The 25,596-nt window shown below is 33.4% G+C and overlaps 1 protein-coding gene across 1 annotated transcript in view; it reads right to left on the reverse strand.

Annotated features, from left to right (window-relative positions):
* LOC143046485 (beta-1,3-galactosyl-O-glycosyl-glycoprotein beta-1,6-N-acetylglucosaminyltransferase-like) overlaps positions 1-19,758 on the reverse strand; it is a 42,053-nt gene extending 22,295 nt beyond the window's left edge. The window contains exon 1 of the mRNA XM_076219642.1: positions 19,659-19,758. Coding sequence (XP_076075757.1) covers positions 19,659-19,758 — 100 coding nt within the window. The remainder of the gene's footprint in view (positions 1-19,658) is intronic.
* Positions 19,759-25,596: the final 5,838 nt, after the last annotated feature.

The raw sequence follows: 25,596 nt of genomic DNA on the forward strand, positions 1-25,596 counted from the left end.
TCTCGCGAAAACCGTTCTGTTCGTCGCACAGAGTTTTATTAGCTTCCATCCACTCATTCAGTCGTGAATTTAATACATGACAGTATATTTTGCTAGGAACGGACACTAATGTAATACCACGATAGTTCATAGGATTCTTCCTATCGTCGGATCCTGTTTTAAAGATCGGATTAATAATCCCTGTTGTCCACTGTTCCGGCACTTTACCCAACTCAAAGCATCCATTACATATGACGAATAAAAGTTCAACAGCTGTCGGATTTTTCAAAACTTCTGCGGGGATTTCATCGAAACCGGTAGCTTTTCGCACTTTAGCACTTTCGACTGCTTTGATGATTTCTTCTCGTGATATAGGATCATTTAATTTAGTCACATCATACTGAATGTCATTTCCGTTATCCTCTATCGATGGCTGTGCATGATCATTTTTGTTAAAAAGATCTTCAAAGTCAGATTTCCAACGTTTTAAAACAAAATCTTTTTCTGTACTGATATTTCCTTCATTATCGATTACGGACCATGGAATACTTTCATTTCTCTCACTCGCTATTCCCAATTTTCCTATAGACTTCCAAAAGTCTCTTTGGTTCGTTGAATATAGTTTTTCTTGTAGTTTTTCTTTTTCTTTATAAACGTATTGTCGTTTATATTTTCTGTTCAACCTATCAAAACACTTACGTTCATAACAGTACTTTTCTTTCAATGTTTTCTTATGAGCATTCGATCCTTCTGTCTTAAGCCAATTCTTTTCACTTTTGCAAACGTTGTTCCACTGATCTTGGAGAACTTGATTCCAATACGGTTTGTACATAGATTTGGTATGTTTGTTTCGATTGGTGGTGTTGTTTTTGATAACCGGTAGTTTGTCTTCCATTTCGTCTTTCACTACAGCACAAAAATTGTCGTATGCTGACTGAACGCAATTGTCTACATTTATAGAATTTTCAATACGGTTTATTGCTCCATATATTAAATCAAGTCGTTCTTGATCACTCAGAAAACTGTCGGGAATACTGCTTACATTGTATTTTCGCTTTGTAAATTCAATATTTCTATCAGATGTATCACATGTTATGCTGCATGGCGTATTATCGGGTAATCTGATTTCGCCGGTTAAAAGCGAATGATCTGGTACACTAACCGGACAGTGATTCACAGTATTGATTATATCTGACATTTTTACAACATTAAAATCTAAAATATTCCCAATTTGTTCATAAGGAACACAAACGTAGTCCACTACCGATTTTCCTTGCGGTGAGATATACGTAAATTCGTTACATCCGATTCTTCCATTTAGCATGGCAAAATTTATATCCGACAAGAATTCAACAAATAGATCGCCGTTATAGTTTTCAGATTGATCAATAACATTCCTTGGAATAATATCATCTACACCTTCAATATAATCGTTGTTGCGGCCACATCTGGAGTTAAAATCACCCAAAATAACGGTTAAGCCTTTATTTTGGTTACAATACACCTGTTGAAGCAGATTATCGAAAAATAATTCCTGATCGTTTGGTCTACTCGACTCCCTTGGCGGTAAATAACAAACGGCAAAGCATATAGAAAAGTTTGATGTTTTACTTTTAAGTTGTATCCATAAAATTCCTTCTACATTTTTATCCAGAGACAAAATTTCAAAATCATTGTATATTTCACTTTTGATGAAGAAGCCAACTCCGCCAGAGCCTCGAACAGCTCTTTTATGTAAATTTCCCCGATTATTTCCGATCCATATATATCCATCTACAATAGGAACTTCATTTCCCCGAAAAAACGTTTCACAAATGGCAAATATATCGCAATTGGAATCCTGAAGTACCCGTTTTCTAAACTGCGAGTTGTCGTTGTCTTTCAAAGACCAACCACGACAGTTCCACATTCCAAACCGCAGTCTGTCCTACTGTATTCTCTTGGTTAATCTGTTGCCCGAAAAGGTAAAAGATCTCTCTTTTCCTAATTCTTTCAATAATGTTCTCATATTGTTTTGATGTATTCGTGTTTCCAAGGGCATATCGTTGTCGATGTATACTTTGTCGTACTTTCTACTTTTCTTCAAGTCTTTCTTCTTTTTGAAGATCTCCTTCTTTTTGTTAAAATCATTAAGTTCTACAATTACTACGCCAGGAGATCGTTCATTTCCCTGTTTTCTGGCGACACTCTTAATATCTACATTCGTCAGCGCAAGTCCATCTTTAAACAAAGCCTGCACTACGTTTTTCGTTATCTCTTTATTGTCCTTTTCTCTCTCATCATAAGGTAGGTTTCGAATAACTATGTTGTTACGAATGTCTGGTTGTTTTGGATTGACTCTTTTTATATCTTCGCACGACTTCTGTACTTCTTCTATTTTGACATTTAAGGTCTCTATGTCTTGTTTGAATTCGTTCTTTACTTTTGAGACTTCTTCGTCAATTTGAGTTTTCAAAGCCGTTTGTATTTTGGCGGAAATCTTCTCTTCAATATTAGTTTCTAGTTGTTGCATGCGGGTATTGACCATATTGAAACTGACAGAAATATTATTGGCAAGATTTTGAATAGCCGAAAATAAGAAAAGTTCGGATTCTGACATGTTGGGGATGTTTTTACTTGCAATGTCATTTACTTCAGTGCTATGTGTGCTACGTATTTTCTTAGCATCGCTATCGTCTGAACCAGATACTTGTCTTTTTCTTGACGTACTACATTTTGACCCTTCATTTGTTGACATATTAGGGTGTACTTGAAAACTACTCACGGTCGTGTTGTTTACATCAGCCATATCGTCTAAATCCCTTAAAAATCCAACAAAACACTAATATTCAGACACTTATTGATATCTTAATGTTTGTAAATAAAATCCACTGACAATAATCCACTCTATATTGGGAAATTTCAAAGATATTTTCAATAATCCACTAAGCAGAAAAACATCGACTTCACACGTTAACTATCACGTAAAAACCCTATATGTATATAATGGTCAATATAAACTGTCAATTAAATTTTTAAAATATACTTATATTGTTGTTGAATTTATTTTAAAAATAAAATGATGTTTTTTTGTAAATGTAATAATTCAACCCGGTTGAACCTTTTAAATTTTATATAAAAGATAAAACATGGAACTTCATTCATCATACGTCCATTACGTTCACGAATGGGTAACTGATATTAGAGTATAAGGCAGCATATCATTCGTTAATAAACTTCAGAAAAAAAAACGCAATTTGTAATCTGTGGTTTGAATTTTCGTCAGATGTGCCACTGACATAATGGCTGTATTATGGGTGAAATATTTGCCACTAGACGTTTAGTAAAACCCATTCAAATCCAAATCAAACCGCTCTATTTGATGCAAAAGAAACGTGACAGGCAGTGCTATCGAGGTATATGATCAGATTTTTTTCAGCCATCAGTGCATATGATAAATAAGTGATGCACGAAAAAAAAGGAGATGTAAGATATACGCCAATGAGACAGCAACCGAACTACGGAAATAACCGAAAGCCATCTAAAGGGAGACGTGTCGACTTCAACAAAAGACAAATATTCCAACATTATGTCTTATAAGTGCTATCAATTATTTATTTCGGACAGAACTCGGACATTGTAGAGTCTATACATTTGTAACATATTGGACTTTCATGTTACGTATCGCATTGAAACATGAACGCGGACCTCGATGAGAACAAATGAATTGAAAGTTTGCAAGTTTACTATTTTATTTTCAACAGAATCACATTTTTTAAACCGTGCATCAATATTTTAATGTTTTTATTTAAATTTCTTTTAAAAATGTCACATCTATTGTTCATTCATTTGTTAACAATTGTGAAGCATGCGACTTTACTAAGAATACACACATTTAACGGAATTCGATAAAATTGGATGAAAAAAAACCCCGATAAATAAATAAAGTTTGTCTTGCTTGAGTGATTTACCTGTACAAAGCTTGGGTCTCAACGATGTTTAAAACGAATTGATGCCTGTTTGAAATAGTTTAACGGGGGCGTGGCCTAATAGTTGGACGTACATTACCAGCAACTTGATTTCAATTGATTCACCGCAAAGAAATCTATTTGACTGGCGTTAAAATGAATTGAAATGAATTGAAATGAAGTAAAATTATTTTTTAATTTTTGTCAATTTTTATCAAATAACAATTAATCTCATTTAAATAGCGTTAACACGTTTTTGTCCGTTCAAGCTAAATTCGGGTTACTAGTGATTTAAATAAAATGAAGGGGGGACTACATCAAACTTTGTATGACGCATTGAACTTAAGATTCGATTTTGTTCCGTCGTATTACCATTAATCAGAAAATTACAGTTGACACCTTCCACCTCCCTATTTTGTTGAAATTGCATCCAATTCGGAAACTCTTTGTTTTCACCCACTTGTATAACGTTGGATATTGTAGTTTGGTAAGGGTGAAATCCGGGACAATCAACGCCTGCCCATGGAGCCTTATTTGTTTGAATGTCCTCGTGACTGATAATTGATGTTTTATTCGTTGTTTTTACCATGTTTAAGGATAATGTATCTTCTATGTTTATATTTTTTAAATCTTCTTCGTTATGTACAGTTCTTTCAGCATTGTGACGACGTTCCGTCTTTCGAATTTTTGAAATGTTAGATATAATAAATCCTGAATCAATAGTATGATAATAAGAACAAACTGATAAAAGTAGAAAACAAATTGTACTTGTGACAATGAAACTTTTGTTGTATCTACGTCGACAAAAGACTGTATACATCTCTAGAATGGTAACACGTGTCTTTATATTTCACTGACAATACTATTCTTTAAACAAGATGAAAACGTGTTGGCCATTCACTGCAACGAAATTTATATATATATATATAACTCTACAACAGATTTATCCATCGGATCACCAGCAAGGATGGTGATACATGGCTGTGTACATTATGTATATACAACTCGTCTAGCGGGACGGCTACAGTGCAGGCGATTTGGTGTCACGATATCTCAGTAGCATGGGTTCGAATCCCAGCGAGGGAAGAACAAAAAATTGCGAAAGCAAATGAACAGATCTAACATTGTTGGGTTGATGTTAAGACGAGTTGTATATATATATATATCTGTACATATCATATTGTTAATGAATATAACTCCCTCCTACTATGCTATTGACTCGTTCTGAAGTCATTGATTTACAATTTTTCGGGTACGTTAACGTTGACAGTTAAAGATATTTATAATATCTGTATGAGGATTTATAGACTGTGGCTTTGCCTTACTTTTTGTTTGTTAAGGAATTTTGATTAAATCTAATGTAAGTTCAGTAAACATGCCTAAAAGTTGAAATTTTGTTATATTAAAAAAAAATTAGTGTAAAATTGAAAGTAATGATTCAGACATATCAATTTAATGAATGTGGGTTGTACTTTAAGAAGTTATTTTTCTCTATAAATGTCGGCCGTTATATGCTTTTTGATCGGGTTGTTTTATTTATCACTATAAAACTACAGTTCGAAAGTCATAAATGGATTGAGAGAAAACCAGTCTGGATTACAAACTAAAAGCGAGGGAAACACATCAACTATAAAAGAAAAAAAACCAGAACAACAGAAACACTAAAGTCCAACAAAAACAAACGCCAAAATACATAGATACGAACTACAACTAACAACCCACATTTTCCGTATTGGGACAGGACATTTTAAGAATAAAACAAATTTTCATTATACATGTAGCAGTAACTTAACCTTACGTGATAAAAGATCATTTTACCAAGCTGTGAGAATAAAACATCCCTTACAGCTTCTCTTCTGTATTTTGCTACTTATGTTTCTTTTACTTTTTTAGACAACTGGTTTTTTTTTAAATGAACGTTAAGTTTTTCTTGAATTATTTACACTTCGGGAAGAATGTAGTTTTTGGTCAATTTAATATTATTTTACATTATATTACAAAACAGGTATCAGCTGTAAATTCAGTCATAAGTAATTTAATATCAGGTTTATGTTTTAAATATGATATAAAAATGTATACGAAAGGTGTCATATATGTATTCAAAGAATATTTAGTAGAAATTTCGCAACGCTTACCTTATGTATAGAGTATTTTACAAATAAAAGACGATCTTTGAATAAACCTCCCTGTTGTGTGAATGAATATTGGTGTGAGCGATTATTGGTCTAAAAAGTTTACAAATTGATATTGAGTTATTCCATTTTTTGTTATGTTTTATATAAAACAATATATCTTTTCATCTTTTCATAGTATGATGTAACAGGAGGTTTATATCAATATAAATGCGTACAAATCATTACGGAAATTTAAACCAACTTATATATGTGTACACATTGATTGAAAAAAAGAAAATATTTCCTCTTGTGTTCGTTTTATTAACAATAAAGCTAAAATAAATCTATTATCATAGTTTATCGCAACTGATTTCAAATAAGGAATATTAAATTAAATTTTAAAACAAATGGTTGTATCTATATATTTCTAAATCTCAAGCTTTCAGATGTTTGTTTTGTTAGCATTCCTGATGATGGTAAATCATAGTAAGAGCTTCAAACACGAATACTGTTACTTTTCTGTTGAATTTGTAGAAGGAGTTATGGTTGTTCAAATGCATTTGTTTTCATTTTGGTGAAGTGTTATCGTTCTTTTTTTTAGCCATGACATTGTCAGTTTATTTTCAATCTATGAGTTTGACTGTCCCTCTGGTAACTTTTGTCCCTCTTTTTCATTTGACACGAAGATGGGGAGAAAAGATTCAGTTGTTATGACTTTCTAAGGAATAAAAATAATCGATGAAAAGTAGGAAAATGGTTACTTGAATTTCTACCAGCCTATAGTAAAGGAGAGGGAAATCATCAAACACCAATACTAAAATGGTATGTTAATTTCCTGAAAAAAAAGCACAAAGGATTAGTTTTAATCGCAAATGTTCTGAAAATTAAAGTAAAAGTGTCCTTTCAAAGAAGAGCAAACGTCCCATGCCGACTGTCGTGGCGAGAATCTTCATATTTTATTTCAAGTGTCGTTTAAGACCCCGTTTACACTGGCAAATAAATTGAATCGATCTTAAAAAGACCAGTTCGCGTTTACATTGCACAAGCAAGATCGATCGAGATCGATCTTATTTAATCTAGTGCGTTTACACTTCAACATAAAAAGAACCGGTCTGACCTTTATTTTCCTATCTAAATATAACAAACACCTGAAAAAAGATCGATCGCGATCGATCTAAGCGTTTACACCAAAAGTAAGATCGATTCAAATAAGATCGATCTTTTTAAAACCACCTCTAGAGGTACACTTTTTAAGTCCGATTGAAGATCGATCTTACTCGTTTACACTGGACCAAAGATCGATAATTTTTGTTAGTGTAAACGGGGTATTTGTATGGAGAGTTGTCTCATTGGCACTCACACCACATCTTCCTATATCTATCTTAATCATGATTAGGTTTTATTACATTTTATAAGATTACATTTTATTTTACTAATTAGAGAACATTGAACATTGTAAGTAATTTTAAAGGAATTAGGAGTTTCTATCATAACATATCAATTTTCATGGGTTTAAAATTACTTGTAAAAAATAAACTAAATTGATCAAATGAAAAAGTGCATTTTCATGAACAAATGAAAAATTGTATATTTATGAACAATTTACCTGGAATGTTTACTTATTACTAATAACATCTAGTGTATACCATATCTTTTCCCCATATTAACCCTGCTAACATCCCGAGACTCTGATACTAGTCCAAGGTGCTTGCAGAGGGCTCAAATGTATCACGGGTTGATACAAGGGCCCGTATGGAAAAGGCAATGTTATAATCTATTCATCACATATTAAACACATGATTTAACAGAAGGTAAAAAAAAAATTTATTCCGTTGGGCAAGTTCATACATTTTTGTCCTCTATTGACTTAACTTTTTAACGGCTCTATGTGATGATATTAAAATAAAACGCCCATACTAGTTTATATCAGAGTGCCACATAAAACAGCTGTGGCGTTCCATATTACAATGTCATTTACCATATTAACTAAAATAACTTAAAATACATCTAGGAGGGGTGTATTTCTGTATTCAGAATAATTCTTATTTTGTGAAGAACCACACTGATTATATCAGAAAATACACTAGAGATGATATTATCAAAATGCTGGACTTTTCAGTCGACAACATATTTGTGGAGTTTTGAGGATTGATAATTCAACAGACAGTCCGTATTTCGATTGGTACTAACTGTGCACCCCTTTCAGCCAATTTGTTATTTTAATGCTCGTATGAAAGCAGAATCCATCCAGAACCTTTTAAACGACAAAACACACCTTGCAAAATTCTTTTATTTTATTTTCAGATATATTTTTTTATGTCCGATCCCTAAATAACCAATTTTTCATTGTTGTTTTGTTGGTTTCCTCTTATATATGATGCTTTTCCCTCGGTTTTATTTTGTTACCCGGATTTGTTTTCTCTCATAGATTTATGACTTTTATCAGCGGTCTACTCCTGTTGCCTTTATTCATCAGTCAGTACTTGCATCTCATATTCCAGTAGACTTAACATGAAGGATACTTCTGATTCTAAAAGGACTGCGCCTTACCTTGATCTTTTGATCAAATGTTGACACAGATGGAAGACTCCTACCTAAAATCTATGACACACGGGAGGATTACAACTTCTCAATTATCACCTCCCCATTCTCAGCTGTAACATATCCTCTGCACCGTCTAATGGTGTGTCCATTTCTCAATTGATACGTTATGCTCGTGCATGTTCACAGTATACGAACTATATATACAGAAGTAAGCTCCTTACGCAAAAAAGGATCGAACATGGCTATGAGGAAAAAAGATTAAAAATGACACTCCGTAAAATTTATGGACACAATCACTAATTGGTTGATCTATTCGATGCGCTTGTATCTTACCTAAGTAACGATATTTTTACCTAGTTTTGTATTGTTGTTTCACATTTTTGTCGCCTGTTTTCTAAGTACCGAATGTGACCAATTCCTAAATATAACTTTTATATTTTTTGCGAGTGTGAATTTTATATTGCTGAACGACGTGTCTCGGTATTCATACATCCAACATTCATTTATGTTTCTTTTCAGTGTTATGTTGGATAAAGTGTTATCTCTTATCGTTTGTGGTTTGAATTTTGTATTTTCGGTATTTTGTCTTGTATAGTCGATTTAATTTCCATTTTCACAGAATAGTATTGTGTTAATCGAAACAATATTGCCGTCGTCACAGTATTAATACAAAATTGCATTTCAATACCGTCATAATCACGATAATAATTTGGACTAATATTGTGAAAGTAATTATTAATATTCAATCTCGTTCAATTTATTTGTATTAATTTCCAGATTGTATAATACGCCCCCAAACAATACGTCACTGTTTGGGGAAGAGTCCTGTGCTGTCGTTAAACGAAGATGCTCGTTGTTATTCTGCGGTTTACATGTTACAAATGTACTATTATATTATTTATTTGTGATAAATTATGTGCTCTTGCATTTGTTTGTACTGTATTGCTGTCACGTAATGTTGTCATTTCAGAGATATTTTAACCTAGCAATATAAACGGGAGATTTGGCTTGATTAGAACCAGATTCAACGCACCATTTGTTTTCTTAAAATGTCCTGTATCAAGTCAGAAATATGGCTGTTGTTATCAAATAGTCCATTTCTATTAACGTTGTCGTTCGTTTGATTTTGTAGCACTTCAGTGTTTCTGCTGCTCCATTGTTTTTCTCTTATAGTTGATATGTGTCCCTGGGTTTCAGTTTGTAATCCAGATTTGTTTACTTTCAATCGATTTATGACTTATGAACAGCGGTATGTTTTTATTGACTTTATCTATCAGTCATTTTATATTTTTTCCATTTTTCTTTTTTATTATTATTTTATATTTTCCCCATATTTGTTTTAATTATCATTTTATATATTTTCCCCTATCATCATGATTATTAATCATAATTTTATCATATTTTGTGAGGACCTTATCATTCTTTGATAATATTCGTTATTTTGGTATCTTCATTACTCATCCTTTATTAATACCCATATCCCAGTGAACTTGAAATTAAGGATACTACTGATACTAGAAGGACTGCTTCATACCTTGATCTTTTCCTTAATATTGACGTAGATGGACCACTTCACACGAAAATCTATGACAAACGGGACGATTTCAACTTCCCAATTATCAATTTCCCATTTCTCAGCAGTAACATACCCTCAGCCCCTTCGTATGGTGTTTACATATCACAATTGATACGTTATTCACGTGCTTGTTCACACTATACGGACTTCATATACAGGAGTGTGCTCCTTACGCAGAAACTGCTCCAACAAAGTTATGAGGAGGACAGATTAAATTTGACACTCCGTAAATTTTATGGACACCATCACGAATTGGTGGATCCATATGATGTCTCTTTAACCAAACTAGCTAAGGACATTTTTATCACATGGTAGATTGTGGTTTGTCATTATGTCGTCTAATCTTTTCATTACCAAACGTGACTTATTCCCGATTGTGACTGTTTTGCTGAATGTGAATTCGCATTACTATAAGACGTGTTTCTGTACTTGTTGATCCCAAATTCATGTATTTAGTTTACATGTTTAATGTTATATTTGTAATTCTCATCGGATTTTGTCAAATGTGTTGACGTCTTTTTATTATATTTAGGTGTTACGGATAGAAAAATTAATCACCGCCTTTATTAATTATATTAAATTTTGTACGATTATTTACGTTTGAAGTTGGATTCATAACAAACTGGACATATATATATATATTACAGTTAATTGTTATTAATAAGTATTGCAATATGCATTTTGTTTAAATGAATTATCAGTATTTAGTTCTAATATAATCTTAAAACTACCTAATTCTATCTCACTTTGATAGTTTTTCATATGTGACGTCATGCTGTTTCTAAATTTCATAAATTCAAATGTGGCATAACGTTTGTGCCTTTTCGCCATCGTATGTGACGTCACATTTTTGTAATTACGTTGACGCCTGGACTGATTCGTGTGTGTCTATTCTGTGTTAAACTTTAATAGCATTTTGTATTCGGGTTTAGTTTTCTGTAATTAGTTAATACTTCAGTTTCATTATGTATATCTCTTTCATATTCATTTGTTAAAATTTACTGTTTGCAATAGCATGAATTGTTCTTTATAATAAGGATGTTCTTATCCCGGGCATAAAAACAATGCCGTATTTGGCAAAACCTTTTCAACTTTTTATCTTCAGTGTTGTACAACTTTGTACTTTTTTCACTTTCGATCTTTTATATCTGGGCGTCACTTGTAAGTCTTGTGTGGACAAGGCGCGTTTTTGGCGTATTGAATTTTAAACCTGATGCTTTTTGTTATCTATTAATCATGTTTTTCTTTGTCTAATATTTTTTATTAATTTGTATTGTAGTCCTGTAATATTATGTTGTCATTTCAATGTTATATTTAACTTTGCCATTAAAGTGCGAGGTTTGGCATGCCACAAAACCAGGTTCAACCCACCACTTTTATTCCCCTTTAAAAGTGTCCTGTACCAAGTCAGGAAGATGGCCATTGTTATATGATTGTTCGTTTCTGTGTGTGTTGCATTTTAACGTTGAGTCGTTTGTGTTTTCTCTTATTTTTGAGAAATTAAGATAAGACGTGGCACGGTACTTGTCTATCCCAAATTCATGTATTTGGTTTTCATGTCATATTTGTTATTCTCGTGGTGTTTTGTCTGATGCTTGGTCCGTTTCTGTGTGTGTTACGTTTCGGTGTTATGTCGTTGTTCTCCTCTTATATTTAATGCGTTTCCCTCGGTTTTAGTTTGTTACCCCGATGTTGTTTTTTGTCCATGGATTTATGAGTTTTGAACAGCGGTATACTACTGTTGCCTTTATTTCTTTCCTATTGTTTAAACATAATTAAGACCATCGTCAGTCTTCAGCAAGTAAACACTAAATTTAAATGTGATTTCAATCTTTTTATAAATATCATTAATCTACTGCTATGGTTAGATATTAAAAAAACTATTCCAAAACATCGTGTATCGTTATTGGAATTGGTATAATGCCCAACACTATTAATTTTTACTAAACTTTTATAAAATTCCAGAGGAGAGCGATTTAAAAATGGAGAAAAGGTTTTTGTACTATAAATAAAAATTCTTGTGCATAAGAATATCTAACTCAATAATATAACTGAGGGATGATCAGTTTATCTATCTGGTACTTGATTAGTACGCAACATGTCACATTCATATCCTACTTTCTTTAACAATTTCAAAATAAGATTGAATTCTTTTAATCTGACGAAAGCATCCTTTAAAAGAATTAATTGAATTCATTTTTAACTTTGAATAACATCTGTTTTCATTTATTAAGCTATATATTGATGTGGCGAGATTGAAAGGGCAAAATTAATAAACTGCAAAATGTATATACTTTTATTAAGAATCTAATATTAACAAATGACGTTTTATAATTATAATAATAGTCAGTCGGTCACCAAAAAGAATTGCTCGGTCATTTTTTTAAATAGAAACATGAAAATTAAAGGGGGAGAAAATCTGTCTATTATAAAAAAAAAAAAAATATGAGTCTGCTTTAATCAAAACTTTATTAAATTTTGCCATGTATTGACATTTGTATGTTTGAATGATTGAATTGTGTATATACTAGTAATATATAATGTAATATATATTGTATTTTAATGTAGGAATGTATGAATGATAACTGTATGCATGTATTTTGTTCTAATTGAGTTCCCTCTTAAAATAAAGAATTTATTATTTATAATTATTATAATTATTATGACAACGGAACATCAGACGCCGCCCCATCCATCTTTTATAGTGAATATCTTTGATGAGATGATTAGCAGCAATTCTTGGACAGTTTCAACATACTTTAAAACATTAATATTACACCATTAGTTTCCTGACACATGTTCCACTGAATAAGCAATGATATAGGTAAATGCTTCAAACATCTGTTCAAACCTTCGGTTCAAAAACGTCTCAATCTTTTCTCCTAAATAATTATACTGTACAAATAGTATTTTTTACCAAAATCTGGGTCTACCGTTGACAGAATTACTCGAATATAATGATTTTGTTAAAGCTGCAGCAAGGTCCGCATGTCGACCTTTTAGTTTCCAGAACAGTACCTTTACAACATTATTCGATACTCTGGTCTGGTCAGTCAAAGGCTATAGTGCATCCAGTTGGGGCACTCGTTCCTTTTCTTGTATTAACGCTGTCCAGAACAAAGCTATCATTTTTTTATTGGTGTTCGCAAATAAACGCCAAACCATGCCATTTACGGGGACATGAGCTAGAGACCAACTAGTGTTTTGAATAATGAACAAGTGTTCGAAGGCACTGGGCAAGATGTATTGTCATGAACAATGGCAGAATAAATTATAAGAATTAAAATGATGGTCACATAAAAATGATGTAAATAAGACAAAAAAACTGCTGTAATAGAGACCTGATAACAATTAAAGATTGTAATTTTTAATTGTTCGCATATTATTTAAAAAATATCGAAGAATGGCAAACGAAATTTTTTTCACAGAGTGATGCTACAGAGTTCTATTTTAAGCAAAATATGTCTATTAATTTTAGAAGTGCTTATCTAAAACTCGTTAATTATGCGCGCCTTTATAACGTCATTAACCAGATAGAGGGGATCGCCTGTATCCCTGCACTATTAACGTTCATCAAGAGTCTTAGTGATCGTCATTGTGCAGGATAAACTAGAAATTATGTTTGTACGTAATCAAAATTCCCTAATGGCAGCAGTGCTGATTGTCAGTTATGATAATTCAATTTGCTGAATAATTCGTGCAATATAGTTTTCCAACAAATACAATGTAGCTCAACATGGGAACGAAAGTGACGACGCCCCTAAACGCACATATAATCTTCAAGAAAACCAGAGTTTTTCACGGACAAGCATCGAATTCGAAAGTTGTCTATTTGATGAGTTTACATTTCAATATCACGTATCATTTGAATAACTTTTTGTTAAAATTTTTGCATCTGTAATTTGGACAGTTTGACAGGTGTAGAATTTGCATCCACCATACAAAACAGGTTTTTTTTTCGACGTGTTGACATAGTTCAGTACCTTCTTTTAATGCAGTGTCCCAAGGTATTCCGGATTTTTCTAAAGCGCTTCAAAAATGTAGATAACCGACTAGTACTTGTGACGGGACAGAACCAAATAGCTGGCCTTGTTTTTTTCACTATTTCGTCCATAATTCTATATGTGTTTTCCAATATCAATAAAGAGAAAAACGTATCACAAGTTGTAATTTCACTTTACAATAATGTTGTTTTGCATTCATATATTTACATGATTTACGTGTACTATCATGGCCTGTTCCTAGTTAAAAAAAAAACAAATGATATAAAACGTTATGACCAATACTATTTATTTCAGTTACTGTTGTTTAAACAGACACGGCTTCCTCCGCCTCATTTTGAGAATTATATCTCGAATTTGACATACACAGTCATCTCAGTACAAGAATCTATGACAAACGAGAAGATTTTAATTTTAAAATTATAAATTTCCCCCACGTACCTTAGTAGCAATATACCCAACTTCACCTGCATATGGGATATACATTTCCCAACTTATTCGATATTCAGGAGCTTGCAGCTCCTACTCAGACTTTGTAAAACGTCACCAGTGTCTGTGCACAAAGTTGATGAACCAGGGGTATGTCAAAGAACGTCTCGTCCTTTTCCTAAAAAAAGTTCATCGGAAGGTACCAAGACCTTGTTGATAAATATTCTGTATCAACTTCACAAATAATACATGATTGTCTTGATGTATAGATTCTGCGTACTGACGTTGTTTATCATCTTAACAACGTGCTATATTGGTTTTTTTTCATTTTTCTTTGTTCTATTATTATTATTATTATTATTATTATTATTATTATTATTATTATTATTATTATTATTACGTTAACTGTTTGGATTGTTTTCTGTGATATCCATTGACGTGGCTCGGTACTTATACATCTTGTCAATGTGTTTGTATTATATTTCATTTTTGCTAGTGTGTATTGTATATGCGACTTTTTGTGTTTCTTTGGTTCTCATAACGTGACTCTGTACTTTAAAAGATCCCATCATTATGGTATTCTTCTTTTAAATGTCATTATGATATAGATCTATTATATATTAGAAAATACGTTGAACGACAAACGACAAAATTATTTTAATCGAGTAGTGGTATTAACCATTTTTGGATTCTTAGAAATTCTACAGAACTTCTGGACAATTTTTAATATCTGTCTATTTCTAAAATTAATTATAAGATACTTTTGATTTTTTAAACCCTGTATGCCAACATTTCCCATTTGAAATTATAAAATTGTTTTGTGTACACGTCATAAACATCGAACGATAAAGTTTCTTACTATGTGACGTATAAATATTCTGACGTCAGACACGCGAAGCAATGAATATGTTTTTAATTTGATAGATAAATTTGAGAAAGGAAATGGGGAATGTGTCAAAGCGACAACAACCCGACCATAGAGCAGACAACAGCCATCTTGCTTGTGTGCTTTTTTGTAAAATTGTATGTTTTAAGAATGTGTCACGTACCGAGGGTATGCAACCTTTTACTCTGGGTTTCATACCAGAGTCGTTTCTCTGAATAAAGTAAAGGCTCAAGAATTGGTAGCGTTATTTTATCAACTGAATTTTCGGATTCTCTTTATATTGATGCTGGGCATCCAAATTAAGTAGGCTCTGGGTATTAGATGATAATGCCAAGGATGATAATTATAATGACGTCCTGGTTTATAATGCTTTATTTAATATCTTGATATACTTTTGCCTAGCCAGTGCTTTCTAAAAGCAACGAACTATTAACTATATACTGAGCCAGTGCTTTACTTGTAGCCACTGCTTTATATCTACTTGATTTGGGCCTTTGCGTGTGTTAGATTGTTTGGTCTGAGTCACTACTTTGCTCGTATTCAATGCTTCATCGTCTGGAAATGCTTTACCTTGTATACAGCCAATGTTTCTCTCTGAAGCCTCTACTCCTTCAGCAGCTATAATTAATTAATCACTTGGCTCCTTATTCAGAAACACTGCTTATAATTTTTATTCAGAACTATACATTAGTCTTACTTTTATTCTGTCTCTTGTTAATAATCCAACTGCTCGGCTTGAATTCTAAACCCAGAACAAGGTGAACTGTGAAAACCTTGGTATAGATAGTAAATTGTAGACTCGTCCATGCAATAGCCTATTCCAAAAACGACTTTATCACTAAAACGTTTAACAACACCTAAGCATATATGATATAACAAAGCACAATTGTGACGGTTATATACTTTGTAACAACTGATCATGATCGTGGGAATTCCGGATTTGTAGGTCAATTCCTGACCGAAAACAACTACTTATCACCCAGTAAAATGTAAACAAATCGAAAGTGAAAGTAAAACAATGTTTAAATAAATGAAGGGGATGAATGATATTTCTTTCTGTTGGACTTTACAATTGGATTATAAAATAAGCAAGAACCAAGTAAGTTTGTAAATTCATCACAATACCCACGCCTCCACGCGTCCCGGCATTTAACAAAATCAATTGATATAAAAAAAAGAAGATATGGTATGATTGCCAATGAGACAACTATCCACAAAAGAACAAAATGACACAGACATTAACAACTATAGGTCACCGTACGGCCTTCAACAATGAGCAAAGCCCATACCGCATAGTCAGCTATAAAAGGACCCGATAAGACACTGTAAAACAATTCAAACGAGAATGAGCACATCTACATCAAGTAGTCAGTGTTCAGTCCCAAACTCTATCCGGGTATTGTCTCGAGCCATGTCATTCAAAAACCACAATTCTCAATATCATTAAATAAACTCATCATAGATACCAGGACTAAAATTAGTATAAACGCCAGACGCGCGTTTCGTCTACAAAAGACTCATCAGTGACGCTCGAATCCCAAAAAGTTAAAAAGGCCAAATAAAGTACGAAGCTGTAGAGCATTAAGAACCAAAATTCCTGTTAAACAACTGTTACTTCTACAGTAACTAATTCACTAAATCAACTGTTACTTATTCATTAACTAACCCCTAAAACAACTCGTAGATGTATAATCTACCCGACATGACAAGATTCCCACTCAACTGTTTACTATTGTCTTAACACTTGAGGAAACGTGTAATATGTGCATCAACTTAAATATATCACCTTTATCCTAAGTACCCTTAAGTCGTTTTACATCTATGTTTCAAATATGCATGCAGACAGATTTTTGAGCAACCAAATTTTAACTTTGAAAACCAACAAGCTAAGAAATACATTTGAAAACCACCGAAAACATCACAAAGCGTTGCCACACCATCCTCAATTATTACATGTCCAAGGAAGGACACTGATTTTGCGAACAACGAACACGTTTTGGGTTTTAACTTTAACCCGGCGTCAATCAATCTATCAAAAACTTGTCGCAAATTAGTTAACATCTTTTCAAAATTTCTGCCAAAAATACACCAAGCAAATGTTCAACTGTAGTCCAGCCATAACTCTTTCCATTAACCGCTCAAATGTTGCCAGAGCACAGGCAAGCCCAAACGGCATTTTACGAAATTGGAAAACTCCACGCCGTGTCGCGAACGCAGTTTTAGGGCTGTCACTCTCTTCTGCCTCTACCTGCCAATAACCTGAGCAAAGGTCTAAAGTTGAGAACCACTTTTTGCCAGCTAGCTGCTCCAATGAATCGTCTATTCAACGTAACGGATACGCGTCTTTTACCGTAAGGTCATTGAGTCGATAATCGACACAGAAGCGAGTCTACCCGTCCTTCTTTTTAACAAGTACAATCCCTGATGACCATGGCTCTTCAGATGGCTCGATCACGCCTCATTCTAACATATTGTCAATATGTTTGTCAATTTCGTCGCGCATGGCTACCGGTGTCCGACGAGGTGGTTGTTTGACAGGATAATTTGTTCAGGTGTTGATGCGATGGCGTACAATACTAGTACATCCGAGATCGTTATCGGACAGCGCAAAAAGCGACTTGTATTGCTGCAAACAGTTAGTAACTTGATGACTCTGCTTCTCAGTCAAATGGAAACTTGCTTCATTGACCAGCTTCTGCAGTTCGCTGTCCAGTTTTAGATGTTTGAGTTCTTTACTGGTGTTTCCAGTCATGGTGATGACATCTTCTACTGGACTTATTTCTACAACAATGGTTCCGGTTCGTATTGTTGTAACATTATTTGAAACATTTAGCAATCTAATTGGCACATGTTCTCGTGCTTCAACCAGGGTTTTTCCCAGTAAAGCGTTGTCCCTTTTTACAAACTTCTCGCATGGCTCAATAATGCCTATCTGCAGTTTACTGGTTAACGTATCACAGTCATTAATCCTACCACGTGAAAAAGCTTCTGTTCCTGGTGGTATACTGATATCCTATGCGGATGAAATTCTGTAACAGCCTATTGTGCCAGAAAACGCCATAGGATATGTGTTACTTTTGCATTGAAGGATTTCCTGTTGTAAATCTATTTTGCAATTATTCTTTTTCATAAAATCTAAACCCAGTATCCCGTCAATAGATATGTCAGCAGCCAAAGCTTCAACTATAAATTTGTCTTGTCCAATCTCTATACAGAACATTCCCTTACCAGCTATGCTAAGCTCTGTTCCATTTGCCGAAATAATGACTTGGGTAATTGGTTCAAGTTCCGGTCGTTCGTTTTTCTGTATTCTGTAAAACAAAGCGTGCGAAACTAAAGTTACCGTGGCACCAGTGTCTATTTAAAACTTGGTAGGCTGATTATGAACTGCGACGTCAATGTACGCACAAGCTTCCATGTTTGAAGCATTTTCTCCCACGTAAATTTTTCTTCTTTCCATCCGCCTGTGCCGACTGTTGTAGTGTTAAGGCCGCACTGCTCCGTTTCCCCTACAATTGTTTTTATTGTAAGGCTTCTTAGGAGCTCTACATTCATTTCTAAAATGTCAAAATCTTCCACAATTGTAGCATTGTATGTTGTCTTTCCATCCAGGTATATGGGTATCGGAGTCTTTCCTTGTCATATCGCTTTTAAAATTATCAAGGTCTTTTTGGAGGGATTCAATTTTTGTTGAAAAGTCTTCCATCGTTTTTGACATTTTATCGTAAGACTCATTTGGTTCAGTGCATGTGGCGTGCAAATGACCTCTGACAGTGTCGTATTTCCTTTCAGCCTTGTAAAAAGCTCCTAATTCTACGGCAAGACATATTGTTTGATTGAGGTTTTCCGGCCTAGATTGTTTTATCTTTATTCTCATCTCTGAATCTACAATAGAATCTAAAAATTGTTCCCTTGCTAAAGTTTCTTTAACCTCGCTTGGTGCGTCGGGATAAGCCTTGTTTACCAATCTTCTTATGGCCTGACCAAGCTCCGGCAAACTTTCACTTGCTTTTTGTCTTCTTTTTTTAAAATTATACTCGGTACAACTCAGTCTGGTTTGAAGGCGATAATCTTTTTTGCAATGCTTTTATTAAGCAGTAGTATAATCCATTCTTTTCTCAGTAGGTAGATCACTAAACACTCCCTGTGCCTGTCCTCTTAAAGCTGTTGCAAGGTACAGACCCTTCTCTTGGTCATCCCAGTTGTTGATCACCACACAGGCATCAAAATGAGACTTAAAATCGCTCCATTCACTCGTTCCGTCATAGTTGGCAAGCTTCATTTCGCGCCGTGTCTTCCCGTGGATAGGTATGTCACCGGAATTAGTGTTGCGGACTTGCTTGTTTTGGCGTAATTCTTCCCGCAGTATCGGTGGTACATCTGACATCGGAATTGCTTCGGTTTCTGCTTCCTTCTTTGTGGTGTGTGTCTTCTGCGTTGTCTGTCCTTTTGGTCGTGCTCCTTTTTCGTCCGTCTTTATAGTGGTAAATGGCCCATATAAATTTAAAAAAGAAGATGCGGTATGATTGCCAATGAGACAACTATCCACAAAAGACCAAAAAGACGCGGCACTTCGGGTGTTGGAATATTCCGATCGGTACCGACACTGGCACGCTGCGTATTGTGCATGAAATCGCCGTGACGCGTTTGAATTATACCAGAGTCACTTAAATTTTTTACTGGTTTTTTTTGGGGGGGTAGAATGTAAATTTGAACTAGGTCCCTTGCTCATTAAAGTCTGCATTCTATCGCCTAATTCTTCTTCTAACAAACTTATTTGTTGCCCTAACTCATTATACTTGTCCATATTTAATATGTTATTTAAAATATAACCAGAGCCTTGCTGTATCCCACCGCTGCCACCAAAAACTATGTCACGTACCGGGGGTACGCAACTCCTTTACTCTGTGTTTCGTACCAGAGTCGTTTCTGAATACAGTCAAGGCTCAAGAATTGGTAGCGCTATTTTATCAACTGAATATTCGGATTCTCTTTTATTGATGCTTGGCGTCCAAATTAAGTAGGCTTTGGGTATTAGACGATAAATGCTAAGGATGATAACTATAATGACGTCCCGGTTTATAATGCTTTCTTTAATATCTTGATATACTTTTGCTTAGCTTGTGCTTTCTGAAAGCAACGAACTATTAACTATATACTGAGCCAGTGCTTTACTTGTAGCCACTGCTTTATATCTACTTGATTTGGGCCTTTGCGTGTGTTGGATTGTTTGGTCTGAGTCACTACTTTGCTCGTATTCAATGCTTCACCGTCTGGAAATGCTTTACCTTGTATACAGCCAATGCTTCTCTCTGAAGCCACTCCTTTTTCAGCAGCTATAATTAATTAATCACTTGGCTCCTTATTCAGGAACACTGCTTATAATTCTTATTCAGAACTATACATTAATCTCACCTTTATTCTGTCTCTTGTTAATTATCAAACTGCTCGGCTTGAATTATAAACCCAGAACTACTTGAACTGTGAAAACCTTGGTATATATAGTAAATTGTAGACTCGTCCATACAATAGCCTATTCCAAAAACGACTTTATCACTAAAACTTTTTACAACACCTAAGCATATATGATATAACAAAGCACTATTGTGACGGTTATATACTTTGTAACAACTGATCATGATCGTGGGAATTCCGGATTTGTAGGTCAATTCCTGACTGAAAAACAATTACTTATCACCTAGTAAATTGTAAAAAAATCGAAAGTGAAAGTAAAACAATGTGTAAATAAATGAAGGGAATGAATGATATTTCTTTCTGTTGGACTTTACAATTGGATTATAAAATAAGCAAGAACCAGGTACGTTTGCAAATTCATCACAATTGTAACACAGTGATAACTGCTGTACCCATATTTAGACTATTTTATTTATTATGTATGTTTTTGTTCATCACGCATCTTTGTAAATATAACAGAATTTGATGAGACTGTTGTGAAAGTGAGAGGGTTAGCTATAAAACCAGGTTCAATCCACCATTTTCTACATTTGAAAATGCCTGTACCAAGTAAGGAATGTGACACTTGTCGTCCATTCGTTTGATGTGTTTTGTCATTTGATTTTGCCATGTGATAAGGGACTTTCCGTTTGATGTTAGTTCCATGAACGAATGTTTACAATTCAAACACACTTTTTATATGATGCATATGTTTTAAGTTAAATGAAATAGATACGACAAAACATATTATACACTGCAACCGTCGTTTAAGGTAACACTTGATGTGTATCAAAAACCAAGTCACCGAGATATGTGACAACAAGAAATAGTCGCTTACAGTCATGGTATTTTTAAAGATTTTAACAACTGCTGGTGAGCTTTTTGTCTCCATCGTTACTACCAGCCAAGTATTCATTAGTTTTGTGTTGATATGAATTTTTATTATTATTTATTTCTGTAAAGTTACTGTTTATAAAATCATGAACTAATGGAAATACTAAGGGTTTTTAGCCCACAGTCAGCCATATTTGATACATTAATTATGGAGTTCACCTGCCAAATGTTTCGTTTCATACTTCAATGATATGTTTTATGTCCGTCACAATAAATTTACAAGCCACGTGTTTTAGTTGATTTTTTTTAAAGCTGTGATTGGTTTACACCATTAGCTACTGTTTGTTGGTTTGTTTCACCTCTATATGATAATATTTATAACCATACAAGATGAAAGCTGACGTTATAGTATTTGGATGTATTATAGTAAACAGAAGTTTACAGATGCTCAATTCTCATAAATCTATTTAAAAGATACAAGCACGATTAACTTAGAGTTAAGAGGTGTTGCTGATACAAAATGTGTTCAATAACTAAAGTAATGGTAAAGTTCATGATTTTTAAGCAAAACAAATCAAATATATAGGTCGGAGTAATTACAAAATAGAATTTGAAAAAAATGGCTTTATAGCTAAGTTTCAATAATTTCTAATAAATAATTTTGGCAGTGAAGTAGATACAGATGTTATTGTAGAGTAACAAAATCAGTTGCATTGCATAAACATAAAAAAAACATTTAGAGGACGAATTTAACAAGCGAAAGTTTAGCATTTAAGTAAAATTCTGTGTAAGATTCAGATTTAATACAAAAATGGAATAAAATGACGGACGAATAGACGAACATACAAACAAAACTCCCACCACTACGAATTACATAATGTCGCTTCAGGGAGCAGTAGGTAAAGGATATAGAAAAATATGAGAGGAGGCACAAAATAATATTATGTAAGATGATATATAAATATGTAATTTGGCTTTTCGCTCCTGTTACACAGTAACTGCGACTGAGTTGTATTTTGAAATTAACATACGAACATTATATTTTTAGCTTCACAAATCTATTTAATGGTTCAGGAGCAGTAGTTGGTAAAGAAAAGGACGGAAGGACAAATTGACATGCGGATGGACAAATACACACGACTCAAGTTTATTGTACCCACTGTTGCAACTTTTGCCCTGAGGACAAGAAACTTACTTTTCCACGAATATCCAGTCAGTAAGTGTTTTATTATGTCGAAAAAATCCTCTTCTGTCTACCATTTAAGTTATTTAACTCTTTGCTTTTATATCCTAATGAATTTTTAATATTCGTTTTCATTTCGTTTTATCAAAGACATTTTTCTTTGAAACAAATACCATATTAAATTGATTTACACCACCTGTTTCAAACATGGATTCCAATTTCGCAATTGCCGTTTCCAAAAAGATATTCCATGATTTAACTTACTTTTTATTCGCCACCATTTTCTACATTTGAAAATGCCTGTACCAAGTCAGGAATATGACAGTTCTTGTCCATTCGTTTTTGATGCGTTTTGTTATTTGACTTTGCCATGTCATTATGGACTTTCCGAATTGATTTTCCTCTAAGTTCAGTATTTTCTTTTATTTTACTTTTTTCCTTCGTTTGTCTGTACAATGACTTTGATCATGTTGTCATACTGTTATATACAGGATATTTTGTATCACAATCTATATTTAACTTGACACTTTTATTTCCGCCATAGGTTTTAGCATTTTCGTTCAAGGTTATATCTAAACGTTTGTTACTGATTTGGTAATGTACCATTAAGTATATGTAAAAGGTAAACAAATGTGGCTGATAATCATAGTGCCAATACTGTCATTAATAATTTTGTATTGCTCCCTACGAGAACAAAGAAAATTCGTCTGTGTTGAAACGTTGTCCTCGGTTTCAAGAAATATAGTTAGTTTGTCTTAAGGTCTTATTTTGTCTTCACGTGAAGGTTGTAGCAGCACATCGTCGTTTATTTTGTCTTCACATGAAGGCTGTAGTAGCACATCGCCGTTTAAGTTTGGATGTGATATCCCGTTTGTATAATTGTTTGTACAAGTTCAGGTAAACTACAAAATAAAATTTCTGTGATTAAATAGTTAAAGTTATCAAAGCTAACAGGCCTATAATTTGATACGCCAGACGCGCGTTTTGTCTACATAAGACTCATCAATGACGCTCAGATCAAAATAGTTAGAAAGCCAAACAAGTATAAAGTTGAAGAGCATTGTGGACCTACAATTACAAACAGTTGTGCCATATACGGCTCAGGTAATCTAAGCCTGGTATAAAATATATAACATCCCTAAAGACAAATTCATATCGAACTATTTGAAATTTACATAATGTAAGAAAGGGCAACTGTTACAAGACCGAAAATTAGAACTAACTATAGATCCTGTGTCGCTAACCTTAGTATATGTGCATATTCAACGAGGGACACTCTCCAACATTGTACATGAAAATAATATTCATGACAAAAATCTCTGTTTTGTTTCTTGGATTGTGATCATTTAGTCTGTTGATTTTCTCTCTATCTTTTTTAGTTTTTGCTCTTAATCTGACTTGTAAGTAGATTTTGTCTTGCTGATCAATTTTATGGTTTAAAGTGTCTATTTACAATTTATCTATTATAATTTATTATTGGTATATTTATCCAATATCTAACCGTTTATAGTATGGATCACATTTCCGACCTATATTCATAAAAGAAAAGCACTTCTGACGCATGAAATTATTAAACGTGTTGTTTTCATTTTTTTTATATTAGACAAAACGTTATTAATAATAACTCTGAAAAGGAGTGGTCTGACGATATCCAGATTGTCTAAAATGTAGATTTTGTCTTCCTGATCATGTTTTCTTATCTAAATTTTTATCTATCAATTATTATTTTTGAAATATAAGGCAAAAATTCAAAAGATTGATAAAATTCATCATTAAGGTAGCACAATACAAAGATTTTATAACTCCAACTCCCAAGTTTTAAAATGCTGTAACTTTCTTAATAATGCTTGAAAATTTATAAAAGTGGTAGTTTTGGATAGATTAATCTTTCAAATTAATGCAATGTTAGTATCATGCAACAATTATGTAACCAATTATAATGTTAACTGTGTCTAAAATATTTTTCACCAAATTTCCGCTTTCAAATGAAATTAGCTTCTGCATAGGTATCCCTAGAGGGTTGATTTTATTATATGGTGTTCCTATAGCCATTATCTACAAAAGGGTGTCTCAGATTTCAGATAGAAGGTACAGAACAAATTTTACACCTAATTAAACATTATCTTCTTTTATGTGGTTAGGATGTTTACACTAATTAGAGATTTTTGAGAGAGAATGGAATACCATAGAGACAATCTGAGACACCCTTTTGAAGCCCATGATGTGTTGATTTAGATTTTGTTAAAATTTTCTGTACAGTTAAAGAGATGATAGAGCTAAATTCATTTAAGTGAACTTACCCAGATTTTGCCACTAATTACATAATGATTGCATAATAAAAATATTGCATTAATTTAAAAGATTAATCTTTTATCTATCTATAAATACCTCTTTTATTATTTTTTATTCATTTCTAAGAAAGTTACAGCATTTTAAAGGTTAGTGATTGGAAGTAAAAAAATCTTTGTATTGTGCTACCTTAATAGACCATAACTCTAATTAGAAGACAACTGACGATTGCGATTATTGTACAATTTTGTAGTACTTGCTTTGAGAACTTGCTTTGCTGATGGACGTCAAGTTGGTTACTTATTCCTTATTCGTTACTTATTCCTTATTCCTTATTCGTTACTTATTTGTTACTTGTTC

The sequence above is a fragment of the Mytilus galloprovincialis genome, chromosome 9 (assembly GCF_965363235.1).
Source record: "Mytilus galloprovincialis chromosome 9, xbMytGall1.hap1.1, whole genome shotgun sequence".
Taxonomy (NCBI): Eukaryota; Metazoa; Mollusca; class Bivalvia; order Mytilida; family Mytilidae; genus Mytilus; species Mytilus galloprovincialis.